Source organism: Ornithorhynchus anatinus, chromosome 1 (assembly GCF_004115215.2).
Source record: "Ornithorhynchus anatinus isolate Pmale09 chromosome 1, mOrnAna1.pri.v4, whole genome shotgun sequence".
NCBI classification, from domain to species: domain Eukaryota; kingdom Metazoa; phylum Chordata; class Mammalia; order Monotremata; family Ornithorhynchidae; genus Ornithorhynchus; species Ornithorhynchus anatinus.
In genome coordinates, this window is record NC_041728.1 from 136,642,484 (window position 1) to 136,658,461 (window position 15,978).

General features: G+C 44.6%; 1 protein-coding gene across 3 annotated transcripts in view; it reads right to left on the reverse strand.

Annotated features, from left to right (window-relative positions):
- SLC2A2 (solute carrier family 2 member 2) overlaps nt 1-15,978 on the reverse strand; it is a 72,813-nt gene extending 56,835 nt beyond the window's left edge. The window contains exons 1-3 of one of the 3 annotated variants that reach the window (XM_029075571.2): nt 15,885-15,976; nt 15,413-15,477; nt 3,702-3,797 (exon numbers count right to left, since the gene is read on the reverse strand). In XM_029075571.2, the coding sequence (XP_028931404.1) occupies nt 3,702-3,797; nt 15,413-15,477; nt 15,885-15,948 (225 nt within the window). In that variant the 5' untranslated portion in view covers nt 15,949-15,976. Of the gene's footprint in view, nt 1-3,701; nt 3,798-15,399; nt 15,478-15,884 lie in introns of all 3 variants that reach the window. The other 2 variants (XM_029075577.2, XM_029075585.2) reach the window with 2 other exon arrangements.

Genomic DNA, 15,978 nt, shown 5'->3' on the forward strand with positions numbered 1-15,978 from the left:
AATAGTGGGCTAACGAGAGTGACAAAGCTTATAGTGGCTACTGAGGCTCTGCACAGCGTGGCTCAGTGGAAAGAGCCTGGGCTTGGGAGTCAGAGGTCATGGGTTCGACTCCCGGCTCTGCCACTTGCCAGCCGTGTGACTGTGGGCAAGTCACTTCGCTTCTCTGTGCCTCAGTTACCTCATCTGTAAAATGGGGATTAACTGTGAGCCTCACGTGGGACAACCTGATTACCCTGTACTACCCAGTGCTTAGAACAGTGCTCTGCACATAGTAAGCGCTTAACAAATACCAACATTAAATGGCTATAAATGGGCTTGGCATGTAAAGCAAATAGGCTGCACCCCTGCTTTCTACTTATTCGTTGCACTCTAGGAGGAACAAGACTTCATTTCCTCTTCTCCCACCCCCTTCTGCATCATCCTTCCACTGCATTTGCTCCATTTATTCACCCTTCCTTTAGCCCCACAACACTTAGAGAAGTAGCATGGCTTAATGGCTACAGCCCAGGCCTGGGAGTCAGAAGGTCATGGGTTCTTATCCCTGATGTGCCACTTCATTCATTCATTCATTTATTCATTCATTTGTATTTATTGAGCGCTTACTAATAATGTTGGTATTTGTTAAGCACTTACTATGTGCAGAGCACTGTTCTAAGCGCTGGGTAGATACAGGGTAATCAGGTTGTCCCAAGTGGGGCTCACAATCTTGATCCCCATTTTACAGATGAGGTAACTGAAGCCCAGAGAAGTTAAGTGACTTGCCCACAGTCACACAGCTGACAAGTGGCAGAGTCTGGATTCGAACTCGTGACCTCCGACTCCCAAGCCTGGGCTCTTTCCACTGAGCCATACTGCTTACTATGTGCAGAGCACTATACTAAGCGCTTGGAGTGTACAGTTTGGCAACAGACAGAGACAATCTCTGCCCAGTAACCGGCTCACAGTCTAGAAGCGGGAGACAGCAAAACAAAACACTTGTCTGTTGTGTGACCTTAGGCAAGTCATTTCACTTCTCTGAGCCTCAGTGACCTCATCTGTAAAATGAGGATGGAGACTGTGAGTCCCATGTGGGACAGGGACTCCATCTAACCCGATTTGCTTGTATCCACACAGTGCCTGGCACATAGTAAGCACTTAATACTGTAATTATTATCATGTATATATGATTGATTCATTTATGTCTGTGTGTATGCTTGTATGTATTCATTTTCAATGGTGTTTGTTAAGCATTTACCTTGTGTCAAACACTATTCTAAGAGCTGGGGTAGGTACAAGTGGACTAGGTCAGACCCAGTCCCTGTCCCGCATGGGGTTCACAGTCTAGGTGGGAGAACAGGTACCTCCATTTTGCGGCTGAAGAAAGGGAGACAAAGAGATTTTAAATGACTTCCCCAAGGTCACACAGCAAGCAATTGGCAAAACCAGTATTAGAACCCAAGTTCTTCTGACTCCCAGGCCTATGGTTTCTCCATTAAGCCATGCTGCTTCTTATATTAATATCTGACTCTCCCTCTAGACTCCAAGCTCACTGTGGGCAGGGCACATGTCTACCAGCTCGGTTACATTGTTATATTAAAGTCTCCCGAGCACTTAGTAATAATAATAATAATGTTGGTATTTGTTAAGCGCTTACTATGTGCAGAGCACTGTTCTAAGCTCTGGGGTAGACACAAGGGAATCAGGTTGTCCCACGTGGGGCTCACAGTCTTAATCCCCATTTTACAAATGAGGGAACTGAGGCCCAGAGAAGTGAAGTGACTTGCCCACAGTCACACAGCTGACAAGTGGCAGAGCTGGGATTTGAACCCGTGACCTCTGACTCCAGAGTCCGTGCTCTTTCCACTGAGCCACGCTGCTTCTCTGTACACAGAGAAGTATAGTGTGGTACAGTGGTAGTATAGTGGTCTGCACACAGGAAGTGCTCAATAAATTGATTGATCGAAGACTTGCAGGGATGAGGGAGTAATAGCGCTATGATCAGTTCCTTGGGATAGATTTTGGTCCCTAAGTTTTCAGAGGTTTGTCCATGTTCTCAACAGGAAATGCCATCATAGCACACACATAAGCTCCTTCACGTGTCCACTCCTACAATCCCCCACTCTGATAATGGGATATTTTAAAAAAAGGTTTTCCCGTAAGGAATTCCTATTTTGATCTCAATCTGCACAGGGTCAATTTAATAGAAACCCCAAGCTAACATTGGCAGGGATTGCCCAGAGCAGAGATGATGAGGCTCTTTTTCCGAACTCACCTCAATAGCTCAACGATATCAATGTGCCCTCCCTTATTAGCAAATAGCGTGACAGGTTTTCCCAGTCCTATCCTCCACATGCCATTTCTTTTTTCCCTTCCCTTTCCCAAATTCTTATTCAACTTGTATTATTCTTTTCAATTCTGTTTCAGGGAAAGGGGAATCGGATGTTCAATCCTTTTGGCTCATCAGAGGTAAACCTTTCTCCGCTCCCTCACCTACATCGTCTCCAAGACCCCATATCTGCTTCCTTGTACCCTATAATGGTACAAGCATTAAAGCACGGCCTCCTGGACAGAGCCCGGGCCTGGGAGTCAGAAGGACTAGGGTTCTAATCCCGGCTCTGCCACTTGTCTGCTGTGACCTTGGGCAGGTCATTTAACTTCTCCGTTCCTCAGTTACTTCACCTGTCAAAAGGGAAATAAGGCTTAACTTGCATCTACCTCAACGCTTAGTACAGTGCCTGGCACACAGTAAGTGCTTAACAATATCACATTTATTATTATTACTTATGACCTGTTGTTGCTCTTCCCCAGCTCCTACTCAACGTCTCTATCTTATAAGGTAGAATGTACGTGGGCAATGTGGGAAGAGCCTTCCTACGACAGCTTTTCCGATTGGTATTATTAGAACCCAGGTTCTAGTTTCGGCTCTGCCACTTGTCTGCTGTGTGACCTTGGGGAAGTCACTCAACTTCTCTGTGCCTCAGTTTCCTCAACTGCAAAATGGGCCCACTTAGACTGTGAGCCCCAAGTGGGATAAGGACTGTATCTGGCCTGATTAACCTGTCTCTACCCCAGCACTTAGAATTATAGTAATGTCTGCCTCCCCCTCTAGACTGTAAGCTTGCTGTGGGTAGGGAATGTGTCTATTTATTGTTCTATTGTACTCTCCCAAGTGCACAGTGCTTTGCAAACAGTAAGCAATCAATAAATACTATTGAATGAATGAATGAATAGTGCTTGACACATAGTAAATGCTTAACAATACTAGTAAAAAAAATTAAAAGAAAAAAAGTGCTCCCTTCCCTCCACAAAGTTTCCTTTTTTACCCCTTGGGCAATGGTGGGGCCTGGATCAACTGTGACTTTAGTTTCATCATGAACTCCAAAAATCATGGCAGTGGATCATTCATTATCACTGATTATACTTTCCCCAGAACTTAGTTCAGTGACCTGCACACGGTAAGCGCTCAATAAATACAACTGATTAATTAATCACCCGTTCTCAGCAGATCACCAATTGGGCATCGAAGCCAAGTTGCTTCGCTCTACAATTATGTTCTGCTTCACCCAAGGATCTTTCACCACCCCCCAAAATGCGTCCACTTTTTATATCAGAGAACGACCCTGGTATCAAGGACAAAGGATACCGCTCTGCTAATGACAGAGAGCTGATAAATAACGGATTTCTGGAACTGGCCACCGGATCATTAGAGAGGTTCGACTCACCTTCTGTGGGGCATTGATCACCCCGGCGCTGTATCCAAACTGAAAGGAGCCCAGGACTGCAGTGATGACGGAGAAAAACAAAGTTGCGGTGGAGTCCTGGGAAGGGCGAAGAATACAACAGCGAATGATTCCGGTCGCACGTCTTTCTGTCCGACGCTAAACCGATTTCTTAAAGACTCCAGACTGGGCCGTTTCCGATCTTGTGTCAAAATGCCCCATTCGTCTGATGGATGTTTTCAATATGAGAATGTCAAAGCTATTAATCATTTCCTCTCTCTATTGTCGATGCATTATTAATTCTGAACTAGGATTCGGGATGGAGGGTCTTTTGGTGCTTAGAAGCCACTTCGTTTCTCTCTTTATAAATATTTCAGATCCCAGCTGAGCACTTGAATTGTGGTTGTATGGGAGGACGCTTCCAAGCCAAGCCAAGGTACCCCGTCTTGGATGCCCTCTTCCTCCCCTCAGCTTCAAACTGGGCGAGAGGAATGAGTTATTGATTTGGTGTCATTTATTCCTCCATTCATTCAATCATATTTACTGAGAGCTTAGTGTGTGAAGAGCACTGTACTAAGCACTCGGAAAGGACAATTTGGCAACAAATGGAGAAAATCCCTACCTAACTACAGGCTCACAGTCTAGAAGTGGGGGAGACAAACAACAAAGTGTGGCTTAGTGGAAAGAGCCTGGGCTTGGGAGTCAGAGGTCGTGGGTTCTAATTCCGGCTCTGCTACCTGTCAGCTGTGTGACTATGGGCAAGTTGTTTAACTTCTCTATGCCTCAGTTTCCTCATCTGGAAAATGGAGTTGAAGACTGTGAGCCCCACTTGGGACAACCTGATAACTTTGAATCTCCCCCAGCACTTAGAACAGTGACACACAAATCTGTGAAGTGTTCCGTATTTCAGTGCTTAGAACAGTGCTTGGCACATAGTAAGCGATTAACAAATACCATAATTATTATTGTAATTATTAAAACAAAACAGGTAGACATGCATCAATAACATCAATATAAATAAATGGAATTATAGATATATTCACATCATGAAAAAAAAAATAGAACTGAGAAGCATCATGGCTCAGTGGAAAAAGCACGGGTTTGGGAGTCGGAGGTCGTGGGTTCTAATCCCGGCTCTGCCACTTGTCAGCTGTGTGACTGTGGGCAAGTCACTTCACTTCTCTGTGCATCAGTTACCTCATCTGGAAAATGGGGATTAAGACTGTGAGCCCCACGTGGGACAACCTGATTACCTTGTATCTACCCAGGGCTTAGAACAATGCTTGGCACATGGTAAGCGCTTAACAAATACCAAAATTATCATTAATTATTATTATATGCACAAGTGCGGTAGGGTGGAGAGAGGGATAGAGGAGAAGGAGGGAGACAGAGCTATAGGGAGGGGAGGAGGAGCAGAGGAAAAGGGGGGCTCAATCTGGGAAGGATGAGCTTTCTGTAGGGTTTTGAAGGGGTGGGAAGAAGTGTCCCATACCCAGGGAAGGGAGAGAACAGAAAATGAAAAGCGACTGGTGCAAATACATTCCTGACAAAATGGACATCTGCCTGCGATCATCGATCAGCATTTGAATGATCTTCATCATCCCCATCACCATCATCATCTGGGTACTAAACCCGTTATGTCTTCAACCCGGCAGTTTAGTTGTCGGTAGGCAAGGGGCAATCTACGATAGTGGGGTTGGAGCTGTTTTCTTCCTCAGATTCAAATCGCTAAAGGATATTGCTCTAACAAGCAGCGTGGCTTAGTGGCAAGAGACCAGGCTTGGGAGTCAGAGACTGTGGGTTCTAATCCCCGCTCTGCCACATATCAGTGAGTGACTTTGGGCCAATCACTTAACCTCTCTGTGTCTCAGTTACCTCTTCTGTAAAATGGGGATTAAGACTGTGATCCCTACTATGTGGGAAAACCTGATTACCTTGTATCTAACCCAGCGCTTAGAACAGTGCCCGGCACATAGTAAGCACTTAACAAATACCATCATTATTATTATATTATTGTGAAATTATGCTATTTCCAGGTGCTGCAGCTTTGGAAGGGACCCAAGAGTCATCCAGCTCCTCCCCTCGCCCCCCCACCACACATACATTAATTTGCTTCCCTGTTCCAGGCCCGGGAGTCAGAAGGTCATGTGTTCTAATCCAGACTCTGCCACTTGACTTTGAGCAAGGCACTTAACTTCTCTGGGCCTCAGTTCCCTCATCTGTAAAATGAGGATTAAGACCGTGTGGGACTGAGAATGTGTCCGATCTGATTATTTTATACCTACCCCATTGCTTAGAATAGTGCCTGGCACATAGTAAATGCTTAACAGATACCATTATTATTATTAATAAATAACTAACATTTTATTAAATAAATAATTCAATTTAGTTATTTAAAATAATAATGGATTATTTATTAAATAATAATATTTAATAACAGATAGTTTGACAGATAGCAAGTGCTCAACAAATACCACAAAAAATAAAAAAAAGATTCATTCCCTTTGACTTTTCTTTCCTAAAGGAAGGAGCTGGGACCGGTCCCCAAGGAGCAGTTACAACTCAAGTCCCTGGACAAGAAGGATTCAGCTCTTCTCCTTTTTTTCACATGTTTGCATGGAGGGAAATATCCCAACCTCTCTGGGAGGCTGCTTACCCTTCATTTTGGTATACTGACCCGAAATTATGAGACCACCTAAAATAATTTAATAATACATTATTAATAATTATACTAACAATGTTTTGAGTTAATATGGCATTTAATCTCTCTAAACTATATCAGTTCCTTGTGGGCAGGGATCATGTCTACCAACTCAATCGTACCGTATATATTGTTGGCATTTGTTAAGCGCTTACTAGGTGCCAAGCACTGTTCTAAGCTCCCCCAGTGTCTGGGGGTGACAGATATTAATATAAAAAAAGACAGATATGTATATAAATGCTTTGGGTAAGGGAAGGGGGAAGAACAAAGGGGGGAGGTCAGGCTGATGTCAAAGGGAGTGGGAGAAGAGGAAAGGGGGGATTGTCAGGAAGCTTCCAGGAGGAGGTGTGCCTTCAATAAGACTTTGAAAGGGGGGAGAGTAACCGTCTGTTGGATATGAGGAGGGAGGGCATTCCGGGCCAGAGGCAGGATGTGGGTGGCGAGATAGGTGAGATTGAGACACAGTGAGAAGGTTACCATTAAAGGAACGAAGTGGACAAGCTGAGTTGTAGTAGGAGAGTAATAATAATAATAATAATGATGTTGGTATTTGTTAAGCGCTTACTATGTGTAGAGCACTGTTCTAAGCGCTGGGGTAGATACAGGGTAATCAGGTTATCCCACGTGAGGCTCACAGTCTTAATCCCCATTTTACAGATGAGGAAACTGAGGCACAGAGAAGTTAAGTGACTTGCCCACGGTCACCCAGCTGACAAGTGGCAGAGATGGGATTCGGACGCACGACCTCTGACTCCCAAGCCCAGGCTCTTTCCACTGAGCCACGCTGCTTCTCTAGCAAGGTGAGGTAGGAGGGGGCAAAGGAGATGGATTGCTTCAAAGTCAATGGTGAGGAGTTTTTGTTTGATGTGGAGATAGATGGGCAACCGCTAGAGTTTTTGTGACTGTAAGCTCACTGTGGGCAGGGAATGTGTCCATTTAAGGCTGCATTGTACCTTCCCAATCACTTAGAAAAGTGCTCTGCACACAGTAAGCAATTCATTCAATACATTCAATAAATACTATTGAATGAATGAACAGTAAGCGCTCAATAAATACTACTGAATGAGTAATTGAATTCTGTTACCGATTTGTACATTCCAAGCGCTTAGTACAGTGCTCTGCACATAGTAAGCACTCAGTAAATACTATTGAATGAATAAGTGAATGTTCTGTACTCAGTAAGTGCTCAATCAATACCACTGATTGACTTCTCCCTGTCTCAGTTTCCTCCTCTGAAAAACGGAGGTTAAATTCACATCAGATCGTGAGCCCCGTAAGGGACACTTAACTAAGCACTTAACCAACCTATATTTTTTTCAAAAGCTTTCTTAATCCTCGCAACACCACTGGGAAGAAGGAATAGTGTCATGTCTATTTTAATGATGAAGAAATAGAGGCTCTGAGGGGTTAAGGTAGCCCCACAAAACTGCATTTACAACCATTTTGATTCTCAGGCTGGGACTTGAACCACTAGATCACAACTCTTTTTTCATTTTCTAAAAATAAGAGAATTTGTTGGTATTTAATAAGTGCTAAGTACTGGGTCAATTCAAGATAAGCCCGTGTCCCGTATGGGGCTCACAATCTAAGTAGGTGGGAGAATGTGTATTTAACCTCCATTTTCCAGAGGAGGAAACTGAGGCAGGGAGAAGTTAAGTGATTTTAATTAAAGATCACACAGCAGGCAAGTGGCAGAGCTGGAATTAGAACTCAGGTCTCCTGACTGCCAGGGCTGCTTTCTTTCCCCTAGGCCATGCTTCTTCCTGACACTCCTCTCTCCCACCTCCAGCTGTGGAATCTCCTAAGAATCCAAGGTCAGGAAGGAGGGAGTCCTCTATATATGCTCAGGACTGACCTTGGACAGCTGATAATAATAATAATGTTGGTATTTGTTAAGCGCTTACTATGTGCAGAGCACTGTTCTAAGCGCTGGGGGAGATACAGGGTAATCAGGTCGTCCCACATGAGGCTCACAGTTAATCCCCATTTTACAATGAGGTAACTGAGGCACAGAGAAGTGAAGTGACTTGCCCACAGTCACACAGCTGACAAGAGGCAGAGCAGGGAGTCGAACCACGACCTCTGACTCCGAAGCCCAAGCTCTTTCCACTGAGCCACGCTGCTTCCCATTCGCCCCACTCTCAAGACCACAACACGTACGTACGTAGCTATAGATTATATACTATAAATGATTTATTTATATTAAAATCCATCTCCCCCATGAGACGGTAAGCTCACTGTGGGCAAGGAATATGTCTGTTTATTTTTGTTTTACTCTCCCAAGCACTTAATTCAGTGCTCTGCACACAGTAAGTGCTTGATAAAGTCCTTTGATTGACCAACTGACTGGAATGTATCCGCCAACTCTTGTATTTTCCTAAGCTCTCGTACATGTTCTGAGCCTGGTAAGTGCTCAATAAAAATGATAAATTGATTAATTGCTCTGTCCACAGTAAATGCTCAGTAAGTACCTTTGATGATGATGATGATGATGATGATGATGAGGGTGGTTGATCCTCCTACCAACAATGTCCAATAAATACATGAGTACTCCTTTGGCCCCAGCCTCTGTGCAGGGCATTAAGAAAATCACAGCTATTTTCTGTTCCCATGGGTATGATGGAATTTGAGGCTTGGGTAGACCATAATATCTGTGGTATTTTTTAAGCACTTACTATGTACCAGGTACTGGACTAAGTTCCGAGGTGGATACAAGCAAATCAGGTTGGACACAGTCCACGTCCCACATGGGGCTCACAGCCTTCATCCCCATTTTACAGATGAGGTAACTGAGGCACAGAGAAGCTAAGTGATTTGACCAAGGTCACACAGCAAGTAGACAAGTGGCAGAGCCTAGATTAGAACCCAAGACCTTCTGATTCCCAGACCATGCTCTATCCATTACGCCGTGCTGCTTCTGTGGAACCTCATAGTATCTCACAGTACCTCACAGAACCTCACACAGGGCTCAGAGTCCAGACAGCTTGACACCCTAAGCAGTCGAAAGGCCGTTGAAGGCAGGGGAATCAACATAGTCTAGTGGGTAGAGCACAGGCCTGGGAATCAGAAGGACCTGGGTTCTAATCTGAGCTCCTCCATCTGTCTGCTGGGTGACACTGGGCCAGTCACTTCACTTCTCTGGGCTTCAGTTACCTCAGCTGTAAAATGGGGATTAAGACCATGAGCCCTGTGAGAGGCTAGGACTGTGTCCAACCTGATAATCTTGTTATGTGCTTAGTATAGTGCCTGGGCACATAGTAAACACTTAACCAATACTATTCAAAAAGAATCAGTTGGCAACAGTCTAGTTTGTCTATATGATAGAGTGATCTAGGCTGCAGCTGATAGTCTGGTATCACAATTATTTATTTAGGGGAAGCACCGTGGCGTAGTGGAAAGAGCCTGGCTTGGGAATCAGAAGTCATGGGTTCTAATCCCGGCTCTGCCACTTGTCAGCACTGTGACTTTGGGCAAGTCACTTCACTTCTCTGGGCCTCAGTGACCTCATCTTTAAAATGGGGATTGAGACTGCGAGCCCCAAGTGGGACAAACTCATTACCTGTATCTACCCCAGGGCTTAGAACAGTGCTTGGCACATAGTAAGCGCTTAACAAATGCCATCGTTCTTATTATTAGCACCTTTCTCACTTTTTAATAGTACTTTCTCACTAATCAACCTGTAGTATTTATTGAGCACTTACCCTATGTACTAACCTGTGTACTTAGCAGTTGGGAGAGTATGATAGAATTAGATGCAATCCCTGTCCTCAATCAATCAATTAATCAATGATATTTATTGAGTGTTTACCGTGGGTAGACCACTTGTAAACAGTCAGGAGAGTACAATTGAATTAGGCTTCAGTCAATCAATCCTTGGTATTTATTGCAGGCTTACTGTCCTGAGCCACTGTACTAACCGCTTTGGAGGCTATAACACATCAGAGTCACAGACCCAAATCCATAGATAATAATGATTGCATTTATTAAGTGCTTACTATGTGCCAAGCACTGTTCTAAGCGCTGGGGTAGATACAAGGTCATCAGGTTGTCCCACTTGGGGCTCACAGTCTTCATTTTCCAGATGAGGTAACTGAGGCACAGAGAAGTTAAGTGACTTGCTCAAGGTCACACAGCAGACAGTTAGTGGAGCTGGACCCACGTCCTCTGATTCCCAAGCCCGTGTTCTTTCCTCTAAGCCATGCTGCTTCAGAAGGGAGAGGGAGCTTGGAAAAAGAGAGCTTAATTGGGGGGGACCTCTTGAAAAAGGAATTTAGAGTCTAGAGGGAGAAACAGGCACTAAAATAATACAGAAAGGGTGAAGCAATAGAGTTAAGTGCTTCAGGGCAGTGGATGTGTGTACTGGGGTCAGGGGTTGGGAAGTAGAATAAATAACCTGGAGTTCAGGTGACACAGAAGTTTCAAATGGTGGGGGGGTAAAAATGCTGGGAAGATAAATTATTAATCCGGGATGAATCAGGTTGATCCCCAATAAAGCTTTCCACAAGTCGCAGTGCAAGTCGCCCCACTAAAAATTCTGACTCGGAGATGCATAAATAAATATGGGGGTAAAAAGGGTGGGAAGATAAAATATAAATCAGGGATGAATCAGGTTTATCAAATAAAAGCTTCCCACAAGTCATAGCGCAAGTCAGCTGCCCGAAAATTCTGACCTGGAGATGCATAAATATGAGCCAGAAATCCCCAAACTCTTTATGTAGAGACTTGGAACAGTCTGATCAATATGGCTATTTCCTATCTTCTACCATCCTGCTTTTATTTTTAATAGTATTTGTTAAGCATTTACTATGCGCTAAGCACTATTCATTCATTCGATCGTATTTATTGAGCACTTACTGTAAGCACTGGGATGGTTAAAAGTTAATTAGCATAGTACAGTCCCTGTCCCATATGGGATTCACAGCCTAAGTAGGAGGGAGTAGGATTTAATCCCCGTTTTATAGGTGAGATAACTGAGGCACAGAGAAGCACGTGACTTGCCCACGGTCACACGACCGACACGTGTCAGAGCCGGAATTAGAACCCAGGTCCTCTGACTCCCAGGCCCTTGCACTTTCCACTACCCCACACGGCTTCCCCCTTCCTTTGGCCGAACCGAGTCCACTCTCTGAACCCTGTAATCTCTCTGCCTTCTTCATTCATTCAGTTCAGTCGTATTTATTGAGCGCTTACTGTGGGCAAAGCACTGTACTAAGTGCTCGGGCGAGTACAATATAACAATAAACACAAACATTCTCTGCCCACAACGAGCTCATCTTGTTCCCCGCTTTTCCTCTCCCTCTTTCCTCTCGTGAGATCTGGAGAAGCAACATCCAACTTTAAATCCTCTAGCGCCGTAGGCAGTAGAATCGGCTACGTTTAGTAGTCGGTGAAGATGGGGCTGCAAATAGGACAGTTTATCTAGAGACTTTAAACCCTGACCCTTTGGAACCCTGCCCCATGGTCATTTAGAAAACACAACCTACTGCGCCATGAGGGGATGAAAAACCACGAAGGCCAGCAGCCTTCCGCATGACGAGCCAGGGAACTATCTCTGAATGGCGAAAAAACAGATTCCGAGCAATGAAAAGGGCCTGGTAGTTATTCATTTATTCATTCATTCGGATTTATTGAGTACTCACTGTGTGCAGAGCACTGTACTAAGTGCTTGGAAAGTGCAATACTTTGGGAAGCAGCGTGGCTCAGTGGAAAGAGCCTGGACTTCGGAGTCAGAGGTCATGGGTTCGACTCCCGGCTCTGCCACTTGTCAGCTGGGTGACTGTGGGCAAGTCACTTCACTTCTCTGTGCCTCAGTTACCTCATCTGTAAAATGGGGATTAAGACTGTGAGCCCCACGTGGGACGACCTGATTCCCCTGTGCCTACCCCAGCGCTTAGAACAGTGCTCTGCACATAGTAAGCGCTTAACAAATATCAACATTATTATTACAATACAGCAATAAGGAGAGACATTTCCTGCCCACAACATGCTTACAGCACATCCCACCTCTGCCACCTGTCGGCTGTGTGACTTTGGGCAAGTCACGTACTTCTCTGTGCCTCAGGTCTCTCATCTGTAAAATGGGGATGAAGGCTTTGAGCCCTACATGGGACAACCTGATTACCCTGTATCTACCCCAGCGCTTAGAACAGTGCTCGGCACATAGTAAGCGTTTAACAAATACTAACATTATTATTATAAGAGAAGCAGCGTGGCTCAGTGGAAAGAGCACAGTCTGGGGAGTCAGAGGTCATGGGTTCAAATCCCAGCTCCACCACTTGTCAGCTGTGTGACTGTGGGCAAGTCACTTCACTTCTCTGTGCCTCAGTTACCTCATCTGTAAAATGGGGATTAACTGTGAGCCTCACGTGGGACGACCTGATGACCCTGTATCTCCCCCAGCGCTTAGAACAGTGCTCTGCACATAGTAAGCGCTTAACAAATATCAACATTATTATTACAATACAGCAATAAGGAGAGACATTTCCTCCTTATTGTCACAACTTGTCAGCTGTGTTCCCTCATCTGTAAAATGGACATTAAAACTGTGAGTCCCACGTGGGACAAACTGATCACCATGTGTCCTCCCCAGCACTTGGAACAGTGTCTTGCACAGAGTAAGTGCTTAACAAATGCCATCATCATCATCATCATAAGAACCTTTGCATGCAAGGGCCTTTAAATATGATTGATTGATGATTGATTGATGATTGATTGATTGATGCTCTTTGCAATATGCTACACCCTGCCCTCTTGCTGATTCATTGCATTCCCTGCTTGAGCGGGAACACAGCTAGCAGAAACGAGAGCTTGCATATAGAACTACACAGACCACCAATACTAAAATCACATCCTTTGTGCCAGTTGGTTTTTTTATTGTTTTAAATGGTATCTATTACATGCCCGGCACTGTTCTAAGCCCTGGGGTAGATGCAAGATAGTCAGGTGGGACACATTCCAGGTCGCATATGGAGCTCTCATTTTTCATCCCCATTTTACAGACGAAGGAACTTAGGACCAGAGAAGTGAAGTGACTTGCCCCAGGTCACACAGCAGACAAGAGGCAGAGCCGGGACTAGAACCCATCTCTGACTCCCAAGCCAGGGCTCTATCCACTAGGCCACACTGCTTCTTTGAGAGTGTTAGGTCGGGTGGAAAAAGAGCTGAGTTTGATTCCTAGCCCCTTCTCTGATGCGTGGGCATTCTTGGGCAAGCTCCAGCTACTTTTAATTTCCTCTTCAATAACAGGAGATGATAAGAATACTATCAATCAATTGTATTTATTGAGCACTTACTATTTGCAGAGCACCGTGCTAAGCACTTGGGAGAGTACAATGTAACAGAGACGATTCACACTTTCCCTGCCCACAACGAGCTTAGTAGCCACATTTTGCGGCATTAGGAGGTGATCAGATAAGTGACATGGATGTGTTTTGGATCAAAGAGCATTATAAAAATCCAAGGCGTAGTGACTTTAACTTTTGGAAACCAAATCACACAGAGAATCATACACGTTTAGGGACAAGTTAGTTTAAATGAAATCCCTCTCGAAAGTAAGCTAATTGTGGGCAGGGAATGTATCTGGTTCTTATTGTAGTCTCCCAAGCGCTCAGTACAGTGCTCGGCACCCAGTATGCACTCAGTAAATACGATTGACCGACCGATTGACTGAAATCGTGAAAATGTTCCATATTCAAATAGAAGGAAAATGCTGAACAATTTCTCCAGAGTCATCCCCAAACAAGCTAATAGCAACCTATTTATATTTATCATCTGTGACTTCTGACCCTTTCCATCATCTGACCCCCGATCTGACCCTTCGAGAGAATCAACGTGGCTTAATGAAAAGAGCCCGGGTTTGGGAGTCAGAGGATGTGGGTTCTAATCCCGGCTTCGCCCCTTGTTTGCTGCGTGAACATGGACAAGCCACTTAACTTCTCTGGGCCTCAGTTACCTCATCTGTAAAATGGGGATTAAGACTGTGAGCCCCATATGGTACAACCTGATTACCTTGTATCTACCCCAGCGCTTAGATCAGTGCTTGGCATATAGTAAGCGCTTAACAAGTACCATCATTATTACTATTATCATGTTTAAACAGAATTCTCTCACCTCCCCCAGTAACCGCAGCTGAAACCCATATAAAATGCAATTAGACCCTAGATTGGAAGCTTGCTGTGGGCAGGGAACGTGTCTACCAACTCCATTATATCGTGCTCTCCCATAAGCTTAGTACAGTGCTCTGCACGCAGTAAGTGCTCAATAAATACAACTGATCGATCGATAACACATCTGGGGCACTGGACCCCTTTGGCCTTCATGATTAGGTGAGAGGGCTGAGCGACAAAGGCATTCTGGTATTAGGGAGTCTGGATTCCTGCTCTCTCCCATTACCATGGATCGATCGCCCCAGTTCCCATTTGTATCAAGAATTTCCTCCAGTTTGAGAAGAGAATGACTATCTGGAAGAATGGCTGCCTTAGGAAATGGAGCTGAAAAGAAAAGCTGCGAGTGGTAAAGCTCTCTATCAATGGTATTTATTGAGCGCTTACTGTGTGCAGCGGACTGTACTAAGCACCTGGGAGAGTATAATACAACCTAGTTGAGAAGCAGTGTGGCTCAGTGGAAAGAGCCCGGGCTTTGGAGTCAGAGGTCATGGGTTCGAATCCCGGCTCGGCCACTTGTCAGCTGGGTGACTGTGGGCAAGTCACTTAACTTCTCTGTGCCTCAGTTACCTCATCTGTAAAATGGGATTAAGACTGTGAGCCCCACGTGGGACAACCTGATTCCCCTGTGTCTACCCCAGCGCTTAGAACAGTGCTCTGCACATAGTAAGCGCTTAACAGATACCCACGTTATTATCATTATTATTAGTTGGCAGACACGTTCCCTGCCCACAGTGAATTTACATAGTAGAGGTGAAGACAGACATTAATATAAATAAATAATTTACGGATATGTACATCAGTGTGGAGGGGCTGAGGGTGGGTGAACACCAATTACCCAAAGTGCATACAAGTGCATAAAGCTGCATCTTTTCGGAGCAACCTTCCTCATTGGCTGTCAAAGGTGCTGGGCTCTCTGTAAATGGAGCAGAATTGAATAAAAATGCTTTATGATTGAAAACCAGAATGTCGTAATGGGGAATGACTTGTTGCTTAATTTTAATGACCTTTATTAGATAATATACGTGGCTTTGGAATAAAACTAGTTAGGGACGGAGCTACTTCTGTTAAAGCTCCTCGCACAACTAGGCAGATAGAGAAGTTATTTTTAAAAGATCTTAACCATCAGGGATACATTTGCCTGCGAAAAAACATGACAAAGGATTTGCTAAGAAGGGACTATCAGAAAGCAGCTGACTCTGACTCTACGCACCTGCTATCTGAATTTGCAACTGCAAGGACACCGGCTCCCTGGCAGTTCATTAAATCACAACTCTCCCACCCCTCCCCTTCAATATTAAAATACAGGAAAAGCGGTTTTACCTTGTCTTCTGCCATTCTCTTCAAGCTGTCCACTTCCTGTGGCCTTTTGGAGAATCCAGTGCATTCAACTGGTCACCTGGGTGTATGTGACCTT